Below are 19,428 nucleotides of genomic sequence, written 5' to 3'. Positions count from 1 at the left end.
GTGGGTACTTATTGACAGTCGGTAATAATCAGACCTGACTTGCGCCTAAGCTAAGTGCCTAGCGACAATGGGTTATTTGAATAAGTTCATGTTGTTCCTTCAAATATTCTCTTCGTATAATTGTTTCCTACATACCTATCCCAGGATATTGCGCCTGATTGGCGATGGCGGGGACCCTGGTGAGGCTCTGTTCCTGTCGCCATACGTGGAGAGCGGCAACGTGACGGAGGGGCGGCGCCTCGCCCGCGTGCCTCTCACGGACACCCTCGGAATCGAGAGCTTCGCTGGCTACTTAACCGTCAACAAGACCTATAATTCCAATCAATTCTTCTGGTATTTCCCCGCCATGGAGAACAGGCGAGACGCCCCAATCGTGCTGTGGTTGCAAGGAGGTCCCGGCGGATCGTCTCTTTTTGGCCTGTTTACAGAAAATGGACCTATAAGAGTGCGTAATAACAAGTTGGAGAGACGCAAATATCACTGGGCGCTGAATCACCACCTCATTTATATAGACAACCCTGTAGGAACTGGGTTCAGTTTCACAGATGACCCAAAGGGTTACTGCACGGATCAAGTCCGTGTTGGTGAAGAACTGTACTCCAGCGTGGTGCAGTTCCTGCAGCTGTTCCCGGAGTTGCAATCAAACAAGTTCTTCGTAACTGGAGAGTCTTACGCCGGGAAGTACGTCCCGGCATTGGCATACACCATCCACAAGAAAAATCCTGATGCAAAAATAAAAGTAAACTTGAAAGGTTTAGGCATCGGGAACGGGTTCAGCGACCCGGTCCACCAGATAGAATATGGAGAGTATCTCAGCCAGATCGGACTCATTGACTTCAACCAGAAAAAGGTTTTTGAAGATTATCAAGCTGAAATAAAATATAACATTGAACAGGAGAGATGGGCAAATGCTATAAACACAATGGATACTCTAATCCAATCGTTCTACAATTTATCTGGCTTTACGACACACTTTAATATTTTGCATACCAGCACTTACAGCAAAGATATAGATTTCGGTGATTTTATCCAAAAAAGTACAATACGCCAACAGATTCACGTTGGGAACTATGCCTTTAACGATGGGAGTGTGGTAGAGCAGAATTTAAACCAGGATATTATGAAATCCGTAGCACCTTGGATTGCGGAACTCCTTGATCATTACAACATACTTATTTACAACGGTCAGTTGGATATAATAGTAGCGTATCCTTTAACAGTTAATTTTTTGAGTAATTTAAATTTCACTGCAGCTGACGTGTATAAGACGGCGGAGAGATATATTTGGAGTGTGGATGGAGAGGTTGCGGGCTATGTTAAAGGGGCCGGGAGACTGGTAGAAGTAATGGTGAGGAATGCCGGTCACATGGTGCCTGGAGATCAACCTAAGTGGGCACTAGACATGATCACTAGACTAACTCATGAAGAGACCCTGGCAGGTTACCCTACGTATTGGGCATCATAATTTCAGCCATCATGAGGAAGACATGAAGCGAAGGCCTCTCTGCGTGTGCGCCAACTTTTTAATAATAAAAAATGTGTAGGTAATTTCTATTGTTTTGATTGAATGCATTATTACCCATTATAAATTATAAATCCTATTATAAATGCGAAAGTTTGTGTGTTAGTATGGATGTTTGTTACTCTTTCACGCAAAAACTACTGAATCGATAACAATAAAATTTGGTATGTATGTAGGTAGGTGTAGACCCCGAATATCATATAGGCTACCTTTTATCCCGGAGTTCCCTCGGAATTATCCCTCTATATTATTTTACGCATTTTTGGCTTTGTTTTCTTGTTATTTACCACCAGCTGGGAATCATGGTTGACTGTTGTTCTAGGTGAAACAGCTTAATCCCTTAATCGCTTCTCAAAAAGAATAATCTTCTATTTTAACTAGGGTTTTCTATAAATGCTACACATTACCTACTAAAAACCTCCTGACTCTGTCTAACATGTAAGGAATAAAGACGTGTAATGTAAAAATAAGGGCAATGAAACAAATGCGTACATAAAAAAATAGAAACATTTATTCGAGTAATAATAATCTTCACCTTACAACAATCAACACGCTTACATTCTAAGTACTACAGATCGAATTACAATAACCAAAGCAATAAACATACAAAATAAATCCTTATTCTGTGTTCTCAGAAATTTAACAATTTGATATCAATCACAAAGGTATTTAACAAAGAAATAATCAATGAAAACAAACAATTACATACGTACCAAAGAATATCTAGCTATTAAATTATACTAGAACAATTTAAAACAAATAGCATGTTATGTATTTGCATATTTTAGATTTATAAATTTTAAACATAACTATGATAACAACATAGGTATTTACTTGGAAACAATAAAGAGAATAATGTTTATAACCTACTGTTATATTTATTTGAAAAATGAGGATGCCTCAATATGTCTCTTGTGAATGTCTTTTCATGGGTGAACCTTGTGATCAAATCTAAAGCCCACTTTGGCTGGTCTCCAGGAACCATGTGGCCCGCATTCCTCACCATGATCTCCACGAGCTTGCCCGCCTGCTTGACATAGCCCGCAACCTCTCCGTCCACCTTCCAAATATATCTTTTTGCAGTCTTATACTCATCAGCTCCAGTGAAATTTAAATTCCTCAAATAATTGACCGTCAAAGGATACGCCACTATTATATCTAACTGGCCGTTGTAAATTACAACATAGTAGTGATCCAGTAGTTCGGAAATCCAAGGAGCTACGGATTTCATAACGTCCTGTTTCAAATGCTGTTCCACAATAGTTCCATTATTGAAAGGATAATTTCCCACGTGAATTTGTTTTCGCGTAGCACTTGCTTGGATAAATGTGCCGAAGTCTTCATATTGAGTGTAATCCTTGGTGTGCAAATAATTGAAATACAAAGTGAAGCCTGTCATGTTGTAGAAGACACTCTTGCCATCTATCAGATCTCCATTCAACAGTGTGTCAAAAGTGTCAAACGCATTGTCCCACTTCCCTTTTCGGATGTAATCAACAGTTTTGTCTTGATATTCTTCAAAAACCTTCTCCTGATTGAAGTCAAGGAGTCCTATCTGGTTGAGATACTTCCCATACACCATCTGGTGTTCCGGATCACTTAGTCCATTCCCAATACTTATCCCCTTCAAATTCACTTTTATTTTTGCATCAGGATTTTTTTTGTGGATGGTGTAAGCCAATGCCGGGACGTATTTTCCCGCATAAGATTCTCCGGTCACAAAGAACTTGTTAGATTGCAACTCCGGGAACAGCTGCAGGAACTGCACCACACTGGAGTACAGTTCTTCTCCAACTTGAACTTGATCCGTGCAGTAACCCTTTGGATCTTTCGTGAAACTGAATCCCGTTCCTACAGGGTTGTCTATGTAAATGAGATGGTGATTCAGTGCCCAGTTGTACTTGCGTCTCTCCAATTTCTTGTTGCGAACTCTGAGTGGCCCATTTTCAGTGAAAAGACCATAAAGCGATGTCGCGCCGGGTCCTCCTTGTAACCACAATACAACTGGTGCTAATTGGCTGTTTGGCGCCATGGCGGGGAAATACCAAAAGAATTGATTGGAGTTGTAGGTCTTGTTAACGGTGAAATAGCCGGCAAAACTTTTGATTCGGAGGCTTTCTGTGAAGGGAACACGAGCGAGTCGCCGCCCCTCACTCACGTTACCGCTCTCAATGTATGGCGTGAGGAACAGAGCTTCACCAGTGTCCCCGCCATCATCGATCCCATACGATATTTTAGGGTAATTGTGTAGAAAACAATAACAAGAAGTAAATATTTGAACGAAAATAAAACACTCAGTTAAACGACCCATTGCCGCTACTACATCAAGTAAACTGCGAGAAAAACAGCCGGTTTTTACTTTTATACAAAGTCTCGTCTATTTTTATAACTCGTGTTATCAGCTCAAATTATTATTATACAAAATACGACTTGATTACAAAAATTTTTCATACTTATCCCTACCACCACAATTCAAATAGGTTATTCTTTTGACTTGACTTTTGTGTTACCAACTTCACGAAGAGTAAAACTATAAGTAGTAGAGATGTAACTTTTTGAGTGATTCCTCAACATGAGTGAGTCCATACATTACGAAGAGTGATTAAATCATTTCAAAGAATCATGAATATATATTTAAATCATCTAATATATCTTAAAATCGTCTGTACTTTGCTTTAAATCCATACTATACTTTGGTATATCCTTATAAGAAATAGAAATCTACTTCTGTACATTTTTAAATCTTTATCACAAAGTAAGTTTTAGCAGCGGATGAGCTTTTTTTGCCCTTTTATAAGTTTTTAGATAAGGAATGGAAAAAAATATACGCGAAGGTTTCGAGTGACTTTATTATTATTACACAAGTTTCCGGATGAACATTGAAGAATTAAACTTGTATTACGGATTTATTAATCTAGGTGATTCAAAGATTTATATTCACTTCAAGGATTTACTTTGCGCATCGAAACTAGCTTTCCAAAACTATTAATAGTCAACTCCGACAAGGTCTGCTGACATTTGCTACCGCAAGGGTAACTGACTATAGTACCAACGCTTCTTGAGATATTGGGGTTCATTTATGACGTCTTTTCCATGAAATTCTTATTCTTTTCTTAGTAGTTAATTAGCTTTTTTGAAGTGCAAACTTCTTAAGTGCTTCTTTACATTTTTGACGCAAACAATGTGCGTCAGGATACGTGACCTAAGTTCTAATTGAAAACTAATTCATTAGCCAGTGTCAGCATAGACAAAAAAGTCAGTGTCAGTGAGTCTAAATTCCACTTATAGTTTGTTTTTCTGCCTCCGCTGTCCAAGTGAAATCAGAGTTTTTAAAGAAACTAATAGAAATAACTATATTTTTGGATGGCGTTTAGTTTATAGTATTAGTTTTAGTGTAGTTATTAGTTTTAAGTTATTTATTCGACGTCAACCAATGTTGCAAACAATATGACAATTAATATGTGATGTTTTCAATGTCCCATATTAATGAAAAAAAAATTGAATTTTGAAGATGTCTGTATCCTGATCATGCAAAAAAACGCTAGATTTTACATACAAAGTTGAGGCAATACATGGAGTTCGCTGTCATAACAGTCTCTGTAGTCACTGTCACTATAACTGTTTTTCTTTTCTGACTTCTGACTGTCGTTCTGACATTTTATCATTTGCTAGTTGAAGTTTACTGTGCGGTTTCGTAAATTTAAACTTTGATTTCGACTACCTATTTCAAATAAAATAAATACAAATCTGAACTTTTTATTATCATCATCATGTTTCTTAAATTAATATATACGAAAATTCTTATTTGTTTAAGTTTAGAAGTAACAGCCCACGTATTTCCCTATGTGTATCCCCGCATAAAATTAGAAGCCAGCTTTGGAAACGCCGGTGATCCACTCATACTCACCCCGTACCTAAAGAAGGGATCTATACCTCTAGCTCAAAACCTCTCTCAAGTCTCCATTACTGAAAAGTTAGGATGTCGAAGCTATGCCGGATTTTTCACAGTCAACGAAACTTACAACTCTAATCAGTATTTTTGGTATTTTCCGCCAATATCTCGAGATGAATCTGCGCCGGTGCTGCTCTGGCTGCAAGGTGGTCCAGGGGGCAGTTCATTATTCGGATTATTCGAAGAATTGGGGCCGATAACGGCTAATGATAATGGATTTATAATGCGAAAACATCATTGGGCGCTGAGTTATCACCTGCTCTTTATTGATAACCCCGTCGGTACCGGGTTCAGCTTCACCGATCACGAGAAAGGCTACTGCACTAACGAGGATTGTGTCTCCAAAGGTCTCTACAGCAGTCTTCAACAGTTTCTGACACTATTTCCAAAATTGAGAAACAATGAATTTTATATTACTGGAGAATCTTACGCAGGAAAGTACCCGCATTAGGAATGGAAATACATAAACAGAATACAAATGGTCATGAAAAGAAGATTAACTTGAAAGGGCTGGCTATAGGCAATGGGTACTGTGACCCTATCAACCAGTTAGATTATGGGAACTATTTATATCAGCACGGATTAATTGACGATGTTCAGTTGAAAGTGTTTGAGAAATACCAATCGACAATAGCTGAGAACATCAAAAATGAGAACTGGGAGCAGGCAGACCTGTTGATGGATCAGCTGATGGATGGAGATGTGGCCAACACTTCATACTTTAAATCTTACACAGGGTTTGACAATTACTACAACTTCCTACAAGCTTCGGGCGACCTTGACGTTGCTCCGCTTGTGAAGCAACTCCAGAAGGACGAGGTCAGACGAAGTGTTCACGTGGGCGGGAGACCATTCAATGCTGAAGCAAAAAATGTAGCATTGTATCTTGCTAAAGACATTTTGAAGTCTGTAGCACCTTATATTTCGGAACTGTTATCGCATTATCGTATTATGTTCTACAATGGGCAGTTAGATATTATTGTAGCTTATCCGTTGACAGAGAACTTTTTAAGGAATCTCAACTTTTCCTCAGCAGATGAGTATAGGAGGGCACCGAGAAAAATTTGGAGGGTTAGAGATGATGTTGCAGGTTATGTGAAGCGAGCAGGGAACCTCACAGAGGTTTTGGTGCGCAATGCTGGGCACATGGTCCCTCACGACCAGCCGAAGTGGGCCTTAAACCTCATAACTAGATTTGTAAAGAGAAAATTTTGATTTTAGTATAACAATAGTTGTTGTAACAATTTCAGAGTGCAATTAAAATTTTGGTGCTACAGTTTTAAAATTAGCTTATGAGTGGTTTTATAAAAATACTTAGTTCTTTTTTTTACTTTTATATTTTATTTTGTCAAAGTATAATTATTAAATTGGGTGTAAATAAGTAAGTAAATGCTTTATTGTTCACTAAAGGAGTACATTACAAATATAAAACACTAGTACAGTACGAAGGCAGGCTTATCTCAGATCTCTTCCAGCCAACCTGACAATAAGAGGATCGCAAACAAAATTGAGGTGGGTTTACTTCATAATTTTTTATTTTAGTCTTGTTAACTAAACATGGTAAATAAGTAACGCGAAATACTTGGGTAGAGCTAAGAATCTTAGTAATAGTAACTTTAGCTTTGTTCTTCATGTGTCTATACTATACATATAAACATAAAGGGAAAAACATAGAAATTTAATTAGATTTATGATTTAGTTTTCATTTGTAAGGAAGCTGTGAATGTGAATTTACAAGTTTTATGTTTCCAAATCTCAATACTAAATTGTTAACTAGGTGTATATGAAATAAAACAGAATATATTTATTTCAAATTATTTTATTTCATTACAAAATCTAATTCTATATAAATAATAAACTAAATTAACCTACAATTCCATAAGTTTTCAAACATTCATTTCAGTATGGAATTCATTAATTTTTATGATTGATCATTTTTAATTATTACAACATTAATTAATTGAAAATCGGTTATTGATAAAATTAATTGTCATATTTATGCGCGTGGTATCCTGCCTTCTCGCCGAAAATTGTTTAGCGGATTATCACTTGCCAAACAACGGTTCGCCTGATTTTCACTTTGACAACTAAAGATTGTCAAATTTTTGTATGATAACGTTTCATTTGGTAGAATTATTGTTAAGCTCATTATTATAATGACAGAACACGTTTCGGGCACTTATCATTTATCAAATCCTTCACTAGGCCAGACAACTTTTAGACGAATAACGTTTCGTCTGTATAACAGTACATTTATATTATGATATAAATATCATAATATAAATGTACGAAAAAGGTACTGTAAACTAATTTCGACATGCAATTTTTATTAAAGAATTACAAAAAAAAATTAACACTTTAAATTAGCAGCAATGCACATTAATAATTTTCATGTGAATATGAAGATTTGTGTTCAAGAATTCTGTTGATTCTTTCGTCTTTGTCTAAGTTTTTTTTTTTCTTAGGTTCTGGTGGGGCACCTGTTAATATATTTTCTATTTCCCCCTCGTTGGCAACGGTTTCCTTTATTAACGTAGTTGAGGTGAAATCGAAAGAAATCGGTTAGGTTAGGTTAGAACTGCGACCATCAACGCACGAGCCGAGCGAGCGAAGCGAGCGTGCCGCGGCAGCGGCCGGCGAAGTGCCAGAACCGAATCGCTTTTGTTTCACTACACAGGGCACTTGAATATTAGCTACAGTAGAAAAATAATTATGGAAAAAAAAAAACAATAATATATTATTTGGTAAACAATACATAAAATTAAATGAATATTACTCTAACTGAAACGTTCGCTACTTGAAAGTTGGCCTTGTGAAAAGTGTCATTATAAAAGCCAGACCAAACGTACAGTTGGCAATAGTTACCTAAGTTGGGAAATGAAACAAAATTAAGTGATATAGTTGGCAAATGATTATTCCGCGAAATAAAATTTTGCGAAACGTTGATTGGCAAGTGATGATCTGCCAAACGATTTTCGCCGAAAAGGCAGAGAACCATATGCGCGTATTTACGATTCGAACTAAGATTCATTTCTTTAATCAATGGATTTTTTAAGAATTTTTAATTCAGATCACATCTAACCTGGCGAAATATTGACGAACAACAATTTTTTTAACAATTTCCAAGTAATGGTGGTGTGTACCTAAAAAAGGAGGCTAAATGCATATTTAAACAGACTCTTCGCAAGTATGCATGTAAACACAGGTGGCAGCGGCGGGATCATCGTTTCGTGCTAACTGCAATTAAAAAAAACTCATCTCAATACAATCCTCTCGTATTCTATACATAACTAGCTGTACCCGCGACTTCGTCCGCGTGGAATAGTTATTTTCGGCATCATTGAAGCCCTCAAGGATGAATAATTTACCCGATTTTTTATCACATTTTCCATTATTTCTTCGCTCCTAATAGTTGCAGCGTGATGTTACATAGCCTAAAGCCTTCCTCGATAAATAGTCTATTCAACACAAAAATAATTTTTCAATTCGAACCTGTAGTTCCTGAGATTAGCGCGTTCAAACAAACAAACAAACTCTGCAGCTTTATCATATTAGTATAGATATAGATATAAATGTTTTCAATCTGTTTGATGGTGATTAACATCACTTTGACTAAAAAAAAATAAAGAATAGCCTAAATACTCTTTATACCTGCTTACATCAAGCCAGTAGCGCTGTGAGGGCGTCCAGAAATTGTGGTCTCTGAGCGATCGGCAGCGTGATGACGGACGAGTCCAGAAAGTCCAGGGAAATGGACGCGCCGCATTTAGCCGCCGCCTGCTCAAACGCCGCGCCGAATAGACTGGAAACGGACATATTCTTTTTTTGAAATCGTAGTTACAACATTCAAATGAATACATTACAAATTTAAATATGTAGGTCAGTTCTTATAAAATGTGTGCATATTGACCGCAAATATAAGTTGGTTAAATCTTTATTGTTGTTCGGTTCACTGGTGAATGTTTTAATTACAAAAGTATCTTTTAACCGCAGCTTCGTCCGCGCGAAATATTTGTTAAATTCTCACGTGAACGATTTTTTAAACAGCAAGCCGTCTAAGTTCACATATATTTTAGTAATTAAAGAAATGTATGTATTTATTTATTTCAACTTAATGGTACAAAATACAAATGTATAGGTCAATTGGTGGACTCAATGCTAGAAGCAGCATCTACCAGTCAACCTTCTGGTCTGAGAGTGAAGTGAATGTACACCACATTGTGAAGTGTGTATCCTACTAATATTAAAAATGCGAAAGTTTTTACGTCAGTATGGATGTTTGTTACTCTGTTACCGCAAAAAACTACTAAACCGATTACGATGAAATTTGGTATGTAGATAGCTGAAGACCCAGAATAACATATAGGCTATTTTTTATCCCGGAGTTCCCGCGGGATTGATATGGTTTCAATGCGGACGAAGTTCAGCCTCTAGTGTATAATATAGTACAGCAGAGTGTACCGTGTGGTTTCCGGTACCAATACAAAAAACATTTGGACCACTCTTTCCCATGGATGTCGTAAAAGGCTATTAAGGGAATGGCTTACAAACTTGGCATTCTTTTTTAGGCGACAGGCGAGCAACCTATCACTATTTGAATCTCAATTCTGTCATTAGGCCAAACAGCTGAACGTGGCCACTCAGTGTTTTCAAGCCTGTTGTCTCTGTCCACCCCGCTTGGGATATAGACGTGACCGTATGTATGTATAGTATATATCAGAGTGTGCCATATGTATTGTTGTCTCTACCCCGCAAGGGATATAGACGTGACCATGGCTATGTACACAGGGTGACTTTTAATTCAACTCCATAAATTTAACTGTTAAGTGTACTCATCTAAAGGATATTTAAAAACGTTAAAAGAAAAATATCGGTTCATATTTCATAAAGTACGAAAAAAAATTAAAGTATTAAAATCCACGATCCTAAATACGTAATATCACCCCGGCCGACGGAAAAGCGACGCGTAGGATTTAGAGGTCAACGACACAATTCATTCAGCTGAGCGATCTCGACAACTCTGTACTTTACTTGATCTTGATACTAGAAAAATAATTTATTTTTCAGACATTTATTTACATGTTTAGTTTTAATTTATTTTTGTAGTATTGGTCTTTAATAAAGCGTGTGACGTAGTTTTTGAGGGTGTTTTAAATGTGAAAATGATGACGTTTAATTTAAATAAAAATAGGCTCAAACGGCTCAGAAGCATGAGTATGGTCTATGTTTAAAAGGATGCAGTTGTTTTAAATGTCACCCTGTATGTATGTATAGTATATAGCAGACTTGCGCGGCTCGTGCTGGGAGCGCGGCGGCAGCCCCAGCAGCAGCGCGTGGTGCGGGCCGCGCGGCGCGCTGGCCAGCACGGGATATAGACGTGACCGTATGTATGTATGTATAGTATATAGCAGACTTGCGCGGCTCGTGCTGGGAGCGCGGCGGCAGCCCCAGCAGCAGCGCGTGGTGCGGGCCGCGCGGCGCGCTGGCCAGCACGGGATATAGACGTGACCGTATGTATGTATGTATAGTATATAGCAGACTTGCGCGGCTCGTGCTGGGAGCGCGGCGGCAGCCCCAGCAGCAGCGCGTGGTGCGGGCCGCGCGGCGCGCTGGCCAGCACGGGATATAGACGTGACCGTATGTATGTATGTATAGTATATAGCAGACTTGCGCGGCTCGTGCTGGGAGCGCGGCGGCAGCCCCAGCAGCAGCGCGTGGTGCGGGCCGCGCGGCGCGCTGGCCAGCACGGGATATAGACGTGACCGTATGTATGTATGTATAGTATATAGCAGACTTGCGCGGCTCGTGCTGGGAGCGCGGCGGCAGCCCCAGCAGCAGCGCGTGGTGCGGGCCGCGCGGCGCGCTGGCCAGCACGGGATATAGACGTGACCGTATGTATGTATGTATAGTATATAGCAGACTTGCGCGGCTCGTGCTGGGAGCGCGGCGGCAGCCCCAGCAGCAGCGCGTGGTGCGGGCCGCGCGGCGCGCTGGCCAGCACGGGCGCCGCGCCCGCCGCGCCGCGCGCCGCCAGCGCCAGCCACAGCGGGCCGCGCACCGCGCCCGCCTCCGGGCAGCCCTGCGGCCAAACACTGACATGTTCAATTTGAAAAATGAAAAAAAAAAGGACATTTCAGTTTTTTTTTTTTAATTTATTGACGCCAATAATACAGCGGTTGTAGTACACCACTTAATGTATTTGGCAAGAGGAATTTATTTTGACATGATGCATTTATAAACATGGTGATAAGGACCAGTTGTAGAAGTAGGAAGAATCTATTTAAGGTATAGTATCCATCCACTTCATATGATACACCCTCTCTGCGTTACACGTTGTATAACAAAATAAATAAATCTTGACAGTCTTCATTTCAAATAAAAAAAGAACAAATAACAAATATAATATTGCGTTAGAAACAAAGAAGTTACTAACAGAAACAAACAAGATTTCTAGCGTCATATTTCTATTTACATTCATATTTCTCACAAAATAACAAAATTTTTCTTATAATCATATTCTACAGGGTGACTTTTAATTCAACTGCATAAATTTTACTGTTAAGTTTACTCATCTAAAGGATATTTAAAAACGTTAAAAGAAAATTATCGGTTCATATTCAGAAAGTACGAAAAAAAATAAAAGTATCAAAATCCACGATCCTAAATACGTCATATCACCCCGACCGGCAGAAAAGCGACGCGTAAGATTCAGAGGTCAACGACACAATTCATTCAGCTGAGCGATCTCGACAACTCTGTACTTTACTTGATCTTGATACTAGAAAAATAATTTATTTTTCAGACATTTATTTACTTGTTTAGTTTTAATTTCTTTTTGTAGTATTGGTCTGTATTAAAGCGTGTGACGCAGTTTTTGAAGGTTTTTTAAATGTGAAAATGATGACGTTTAATTTAAATAAAAAAAGGTTCAAACAGCTCAGAAGCATGGGTATAGTCTATGTTTAAAAGGATGCAGTTGTTTTAAATGTCACCCTGTATACATAAATATTCTCTCGCAGAAAACCGAAGTCTGTCGGGTCCGCTAGTATATGTATGTATATATATAAATATATATATATTCTCTCGCAGAAAACCTACCTCAGGAACTATGAAGTAGCTGAAGGGCCCGGCCCGCATCAGCCTCCGCTCGCCGAGCGTGGCGGCGACCAGCTTGCGGCAGGCCGCCAGCGCGCGCTGCGCCGCCGCCGCGCCCAGCGACACGGCGGCGCCGCCCCCCGCCGGCTCCAGCGCCGACAGCGCGTGTTGGAAGCCCTCCGCTTTGGGGATCGTGTCCTAGTAGCAATCGTACGTACATACTTTACTCTATTTATTCATTTTATTTATTTATGTACACAAAATTATATACAGGAGCATTCAATACAGTTATTCTAGTACAAAGGTGCTACTTATTTCAAAAGAAATCTCTTCCAGTAGACCCAAGAGAGGAGATATGAATTTTGGAGCGGTACATACATATAATCATGTCTATATCCCTTGCAGGGTAGACAGAGCCAACAGTGAAAAGACTGATAGGCCACGTTCAGCTGTTTGGCTTAATGATGGATTTGAGATTCATATAACGTGATAGGTTACTAGCTCGTCGCCTAAAAGGAGAATCCCAAGTTTATATGCCTGTCCCTTATTCGCCTTTTACGACATCCATGGGGAAAAGATGGAGTGGTTCTAATCTTTCTTCTACCGGGAACCACACGGCACTGCACTGAAACCATGTTGTGTAGGTCTCCTACATACATATATACAAAGTTACAGGTCGCTAATCCATCCAACAAGGGGAATCCCAAGTTCATCCCAATAGGAAAAAACACGACACCTGGATTCCTGTTTTCAAAATTGAACAAATTTAAAAAAATATAACATTGAATTGTTAGTTAACATTCAAACTCAGAAAAAGTCATTGCCACATAAGATGGTCTGTGGGACTTTCTCAACAAAAATGAAACTCCGATGGGCTCCCCGATTTGAGGGCCGCAGTAACTGTAGGAAGTCGCAAAGTTAGTTTATTCACTACAGAAGACAAAAGGAGAAAAGAGGAGAGAAACAATTAGAAAAAAATACTATAATACTGTTGGACATATTATAAAAATACTTGACAATAAATACAATATCTGACATAATTTCCTAACTAATAAAACTAGTGCCGTGTGGTTCCCGGCACCACTACAAAAAAGAATAGGACCACTCCCTCTCTTTTCCATGGATGTCGTAAAAGGCGATTAAGGGATAGGCTTACAAACTTGGGATTCTTTTTTAGGCGATATGCTAGCAACCTGTCACTATTTGAATCTCAATTCTATCATTAAGCCTAACAGCTGAACGTGGCCATTCAGTATTTTCAAGACTGTTGGCTCTGTCTACCCCGCAAGGGATATCGACTTGACCATATGTATGTATGTATAATATTGTTGGACATAACATAAAAATATTTGACAATAAATACCTACAATATCTTACATAATTTCCTAACCTATAAAACTAGTCATGACAACCGTTGCTATGGCGTACATGAAGGTTGCTTACAGCAACTAAAAACTTACATGTTCTATGAGAGCCATGATGATGTAGACCAAGTCAAGGGCGGGTAGCGGAGGCTTGTGTGGCCTTCTCAGCAGGAACGAGGCCCTGGTGGGGTCCGGGAGCCCTAGTTTGGGTGCCGCAGTGGCGAGGGCGGTGCATAATCCCCGGCGGAGTTCCACGTCCATAGAGCGGTAGGCTTGGCGGGCTTGTGACAGCGGGTAGCTGGAATTAAATGTTCTCAAATGAAAGTAGCATGTATCTTTAGTTAAATGTTGTTTATGCACACGCCATACCGCTCCAAAATTCATATCTCCTCTCTACTGAAAGAGATTTCTTTTGAAATAAGTAGCAAAGGTGCTACTTATTTCAAGTACTAGAATAACTGAATTGAATGCTGTATACTTACTACTTACTTATACTTACTACCTGTGTACTGTATAATTTTGTGTACATAAATAAATAAAATGAATAGAGTAGAACTCTCTTTAATTCTTAGTAGATCATTAAGCCTGTCAGCTGAATGTGGCCTATCATATTTTCAAGACTGCTGGCTTTGTCTACCCCGCAAGGGATATAGACGTGATCATATAAATGAATGAATGAAGTTTTTTCCGACGCTTATGTACATATACTGCTTGATTTCAATAAGTTATATTTATATTATATGAAACATAACTAGTTTGAAAATAAAACTAGTAAAATTCTATACTCCATGGTTGATACGGCTCAAAGGACCATTTCATGTAAATTAGGTATATATCGATGTAAACTGAATGAATAGGCCCTGATTTTGGATGAGAAATTTACCATAGACCATTAATACAGTAACATCGGAGTGGACTTATTTACATACATACAATCACGTCTATATCCATTGCGGGGAAGACAGATCCAACAGTCTAGAAAGGACTGATAGACCACGTCCAACTGTTAGGTTTAATGATAGAATTCAGATTCAAATAGTGACCGGTTGCTAGCCCATCGCCTAAAAGGAATTTATAAGCCCATCCTTTAGTCGCCTTTTACGACGTCCATGGGAAAGAGATGGAGTCGTCCTATTCTATTTATATTGGTGCCGAGCACACGGCACGAGAAAAAAAAGACGATAACAATAATAATGAGAATATCAGACGAAACCTTAATTCTATCAATAAGCCAAACAGCTGAACGTGGCCTATCAATCTTTCAAGGCTCTGTCTACTATGGATCTATAGATCTATATCTATAGTAGACAGAGCCAGCAGTCTTAAAAATACAACATATTATAATCACGTCTATACGTGATTATATGTATGTATGTCTCAGGCGAAAGTGAAATATTTAAATGTTCTGTTGCAAAATACATACCCCATATCAGCCAGCAGTTGCCGTAACCGCCCCTCCCCAGCCAGCGTGTGCAGCTTGAGCGCGGGACCGATTAAGGGGGCGTGCCGCAGCGCCGCCTCCAGCGACCACGACCGGTACAGGGGGAGCCACGCGTCTTTCTCTATAACTATGTGACACGACTGAAAGAAACAGATATACAGGGTGACTTTTAATTCAACTGCATAAATTTAAATGTTAAGTGTACTCATCTAAAGGATATTTAAAAACGTTAATACAAAAATATCGGTTCATATTTCAGAAAGTACAAAAAAAAAAAAACATATCAAAATCCACGAGCCTAAATACGTCATATCACCCCGGCCGGCGGAAAAGCGACGCATCAGATTCAAAGGTCAACGACACAATTCATTCAGCTGAGCGATCTCGACAACTCTGTACTTTAGTTGATCTTGATACTAGAAAAATAATTTATTTTTCAGACATTTATTTACATGTTTAGTTTTAATTTCTTTTTGTAGTATTGGTCTTTAATAAAGCGTGTGACGTAATTTTTGAGGGTTATGTGAAAATGATGACGTTTAATTTAAATAAAAATAGGCTCAAACGGCTCAGAAGCATGGGTATAGTCTATGTTTAAAAGGATGCAGTTGTTTAAAATATCACCCTGTATTGATTTTAACGGCTAACTCTGTGGTGCAGCGGTAGGGCGATTGTCTGGGAAAACAGGTTCGAATACCGTAGATAGATGATTTTCGAGGTCAACTATAGATACATATTTCGATCGATAGATATAACGTGACGCTAGCTGAGACACTCACCAGCTGGTCCTCCTGCAGCTGCCGGTGCGCCAGCACGCGCTGCAGCTGGCTGGCATCGAGCACGGCCAACGCAGGCGCACGCGCACACAGCGCCTCCATCGCCGTGCACGCCACGCTCGCGCTCCACGCGCACGTCACGCTGCAGCGCGACACTAGCTGGGACACTTCCAGGGCTACGCACGCGCTCTGGAACAACATTGATCATCAATAAACAAATACACAGGGTGATTTTTTAATTGATAAAACTGAGTAATATACAAAAATAGTAAGAAAGGGAAAAGTTATTAGTCATTACAATACGCAATGAACTACGTAAGTTCGAAACTTGTGTTACTGGATAATCAATAACTCAATGATGGCACATCTTATCACAGTACACGTATAATAAATCTGTACAATGATAAATAATGTGCATTGAACAAAAAAAAAAAATTAGCATGTATTATGTGATACGCAATAAAATAAGATTGTAAAAATGTATAACTGCCCATATATTTAGGAATCATGCAATAACTATAACATTATGCTGAAACTTAGTACCATTACACTTTTGCATCCTGGGCAAAACATTGGGTAATTTTAGACCGGAAAAAGTACTGTTCCTGCGGGGTTTGCTATACTCGTAAATGATGTACACAACAATACCAATATAATCAGTTGGATAAGATATAAATTTGTAAAAAGAATGCTCAATTAAATTTGCTATATAATCCTTAGTATCGCTCACCGGTCTCCCAAAGTACGAGAACTGCGTATAATTAAACATCAACGTATGACGGCGCTCCTCCCATGCTCGGCGTGCACGACGCTTCTCCACCACCGCCTCTAGGGCTTCCATGCCACTATCTGTTGGCTGGTCTTCCTGAAATATTAAGTGTTGAAGAATTTCAACTTGCCACCATGGTCTTGTCTACACCATCTTTACAACCCGGGAACCCTTCATAAGGCGGACGCGCCCTGGACCCTCTCCTTTCGTCTACTCTGGTTCTCACCAAGTTAAGTAGCTCGCTATTCTCAGGCGGCTACTTGCTGGTTCTCGTGGCTTTAGCTAAACCCTAAAGAGAGTGTCTCTTAAAAATTGAAAAACATTGAAATGCTTTGCAAGTTCATAAAAATCCCCTCAAGAAAATGAGGGATTCTTATTTCACATAACATTAAAAAAATATAATTACAATTCAGATAGATTTCCATGGCACCCTTTCAGTGTATGGATAATTACATACATACATATAATCACGTCTATATCTCTTGCAGGGTAGACTAAGCTGACAGTCTTGAAAAGACTGAAAGGCCATGTTTAGCTGTATGGTCCATTACCCTATTAATGTCTTACCTCCTCTTCATCATCTCTGAATATATCATCAAAGTTGGGAATGTTCTCTTCACTATCCTTGTACACTAATCTCACCTGAAACACAAGAATATGTTTACTAATTCGTGTCAAAAACTAGATTTCTATTGCAATTTTTTTTTCTTACCATAACAATATGTACCATAATATTTGGCTTTAATAAATCCAATGTATTTAAAGCTCAGCTTGTGAGACCTATGTTAATTTTTTGACTTTCTGTAATCATTAAGGGTAACAGAAACCACTTTTGTCAAGCATTGTAACATTTGTTTGCTTAAATATCAGGCAATCCCTGGGCTCCACTTCAGATATTTTGGAGGACCAAATGGAGACTTATGCCAGGAAGATCATGGTGTAATGAAGCAAATACCTGTGTTTGGAGACAGCTCAATCTGTGTTTTTGGCATATCATAGATATGTAAATAAAGAAATATTCTGATGTAGGTATGTTTCTACCTGAATACCATTCCCATCTCCTTAATACCTTTCAAAGCTTTAAAAGAATGTGTTATCCTGTAACACTATTGTTGTTTTTAATTTATATATAGATACGATAACTTTTTGAATGTCTTACCTGTCCATCACTATACACATTACAAATGTCTGTTGGTTTATGTGAATCTAAAACGAAAAAAACTACATCCTCTTCTGGCTGTAAGATATCCACTAGATCTATAGTTCCACCACAATTAACCATCACCACATATTTGATTTCTTCATTATTTTCTTCGTATGCCGTTTTCAACTCTGCAATACCCCCCACTGGCACTAATGTGTACGAAATATTATCACATTTGAACAATTCTTGCAATATTTTACACGCACATATTGCGTCGACGTCGTAATGAACTAATAACAGCACTCTCTGTAAGAAAATATTAATAATTCGATGGATTTCAGTCAGAAAATGAATGTTTTGAGATGGTAAACAACATAATTTCAAACTTATTACTTACATTTCCTAATAATACGTCGTAAAAATCAGTCTTCAAATCTTCTATGAACATTTTGATCCAGCAATTATATTAATTTTCCATTTTAATCTGATTATCTAAGTATTTTTCGTGTATTTTATAGTATTTTGTAACTCGTTAATTGAATATAATGGACAACAAAAACACCTGTTCGACTTGTGTCGCAAAACGTCAATCAAATTGAAAGTTTGAAATGTCAAAAGTACATGAAAAATCCCGCCAAATTTATTGGGTGCGTTCCAGTGAGATCGAAACCTTCATTTACTTAATAAATATGTTTTTGAGACTTCTCCATCGAATGATTGCTGGCTGACTTTCTTATCTCGCCTCTTATGATAATGGACAGAAATTTTGATCTCAGCTTTGGGCAAAATTCTGCCAGAAATGCGAGCTTGTACAATGACTTAGCATTCAAATTCAAACTTTTATTTGCATAATATGAGTAGGTACAACATTTTACAAAAAGCGGTCCTTATGCATCGATAGTTCGTTTGCAGTATATTTTTATTCTACGTGAGTGCCATTGTGCAGATAATAAAACATAATAACTTGAGAAATTTTGTCGTAAGAGATAAAACGGCGGGAATAAATCACTCGGCCAGCAGTAGTTACACTGTGTTAAAATACTCTTTTGTCAGTCAGGTCAGGACACAAATATGATGTGACGGGCGTGGTTCCTTGTAACTTCCTCCCGGATCGAAGCTAATCATAAGCTTTTCTCTAGGGAAAACGCTATCGACGTTAGTCAGAAGAATTATTGATGACCAAAGTAGACAATGGTTTTACTGGTATCTAAGAACAGTATCTTCTTGCATTTCAGTAAATACATACATACATCTAATCACGTCTATATCCTCAGACGAGGTAGACAAAGCCTAGTTTTGAAAAAACTGACAGTAAAAGGTTGCTAGCCCGTCATCTAAAGAAAGAATCCCAAGTTTATATGTCTA

The 19,428-nt window shown here is 38.6% G+C and overlaps 4 protein-coding genes across 7 annotated transcripts; 2 read left to right on the top strand and 2 right to left on the bottom strand.

The window, feature by feature from the left end:
* Nucleotides 1-80: 80 nt before the first annotated feature.
* LOC106138522 (venom serine carboxypeptidase-like) lies at nt 81-1,465 on the top strand. Its single transcript, XM_013339692.2, has one exon. The coding sequence runs from the start codon at nt 89-91 to the stop codon at nt 1,463-1,465; it is 1,377 nt and encodes a 458-aa protein (XP_013195146.2). The 5' UTR covers nt 81-88.
* Nucleotides 1,466-2,011: 546 nt separating this feature from the next.
* LOC106138554 (venom serine carboxypeptidase-like) lies at nt 2,012-4,008 on the bottom strand. Its single transcript, XM_013339733.2, has one exon. The coding sequence runs from the start codon at nt 3,831-3,833 to the stop codon at nt 2,382-2,384; it is 1,452 nt and encodes a 483-aa protein (XP_013195187.2). The 5' UTR covers nt 3,834-4,008; the 3' UTR covers nt 2,012-2,381.
* Nucleotides 4,009-5,174: 1,166 nt separating this feature from the next.
* LOC106138533 (venom serine carboxypeptidase) lies at nt 5,175-7,265 on the top strand. Its single transcript, XM_013339705.2, is given in 2 exon segments — nt 5,175-5,911; nt 5,914-7,265. Coding segments are annotated over 2 exon segments (1,395 nt in total). The 5' UTR covers nt 5,175-5,292; the 3' UTR covers nt 6,690-7,265.
* Nucleotides 7,266-8,209: 944 nt separating this feature from the next.
* On the bottom strand, nt 8,210-19,215 carry LOC106138534 (cell division control protein 45 homolog). Of its 4 annotated transcripts, none has more exons than XM_060950662.1 (11): nt 18,461-19,215; nt 18,079-18,369; nt 17,487-17,561; nt 16,881-17,015; nt 16,154-16,339; nt 15,357-15,514; nt 14,030-14,231; nt 12,573-12,767; nt 10,761-11,553; nt 9,134-9,276; nt 8,210-8,711 (listed from the first exon to the last, which is right to left on the bottom strand). In XM_060950662.1, exons 1-11 carry the CDS (start codon nt 18,509-18,511, stop codon nt 8,643-8,645), a joined length of 2,298 nt encoding a protein of 765 aa, XP_060806645.1. In that variant the 5' UTR covers nt 18,512-19,215; the 3' UTR covers nt 8,210-8,642. The 4 variants fall into 4 exon arrangements, with proteins under 4 accessions (XP_060806645.1, XP_060806646.1, XP_013195161.2 ...); XM_060950663.1 differs by having other exon boundaries at nt 9,126-9,276; nt 18,461-19,213; XM_013339707.2 differs by having other exon boundaries at nt 8,211-8,711; nt 11,396-11,553; nt 18,461-18,917.
* Nucleotides 19,216-19,428: the final 213 nt, after the last annotated feature.

The sequence above is a fragment of the Amyelois transitella genome, chromosome 22 (assembly GCF_032362555.1).
Source record: "Amyelois transitella isolate CPQ chromosome 22, ilAmyTran1.1, whole genome shotgun sequence".
Taxonomy (NCBI): Eukaryota; Metazoa; Arthropoda; class Insecta; order Lepidoptera; family Pyralidae; genus Amyelois; species Amyelois transitella.
The sequence above is the reverse complement of the archived record's forward strand: the minus strand, read 5'-3'. Positions and strand labels throughout refer to the sequence as shown.

Bases quoted from the DNA above. Each gene is read 5' to 3' on its own strand.
- LOC106138522 (XM_013339692.2), top strand. From the start codon at position 89: ATGTTGTTCCTTCAAATATTCTCTTCGTATAATTGTTTCCTACATACC.
- LOC106138554 (XM_013339733.2), bottom strand. From the start codon at position 3,833: ATGGGTCGTTTAACTGAGTGTTTTATTTTCGTTCAAATATTTACTTCT.
- LOC106138534 (XM_060950662.1), bottom strand. From the start codon at position 18,511: ATGTTCATAGAAGATTTGAAGACTGATTTTTACGACGTATTATTAGGA. The intron at 15,515-16,153 runs GTGAGTGTCTCA...TGTTTCTTTCAG, and splicing joins AGCTGCAGGAGGACCAGCTG to TCGTGTCACATAGTTATAGA. The intron at 14,232-15,356 runs GTATGTATTTTG...ATTTAATTCCAG, and splicing joins CAACTGCTGGCTGATATGGG to CTACCCGCTGTCACAAGCCC.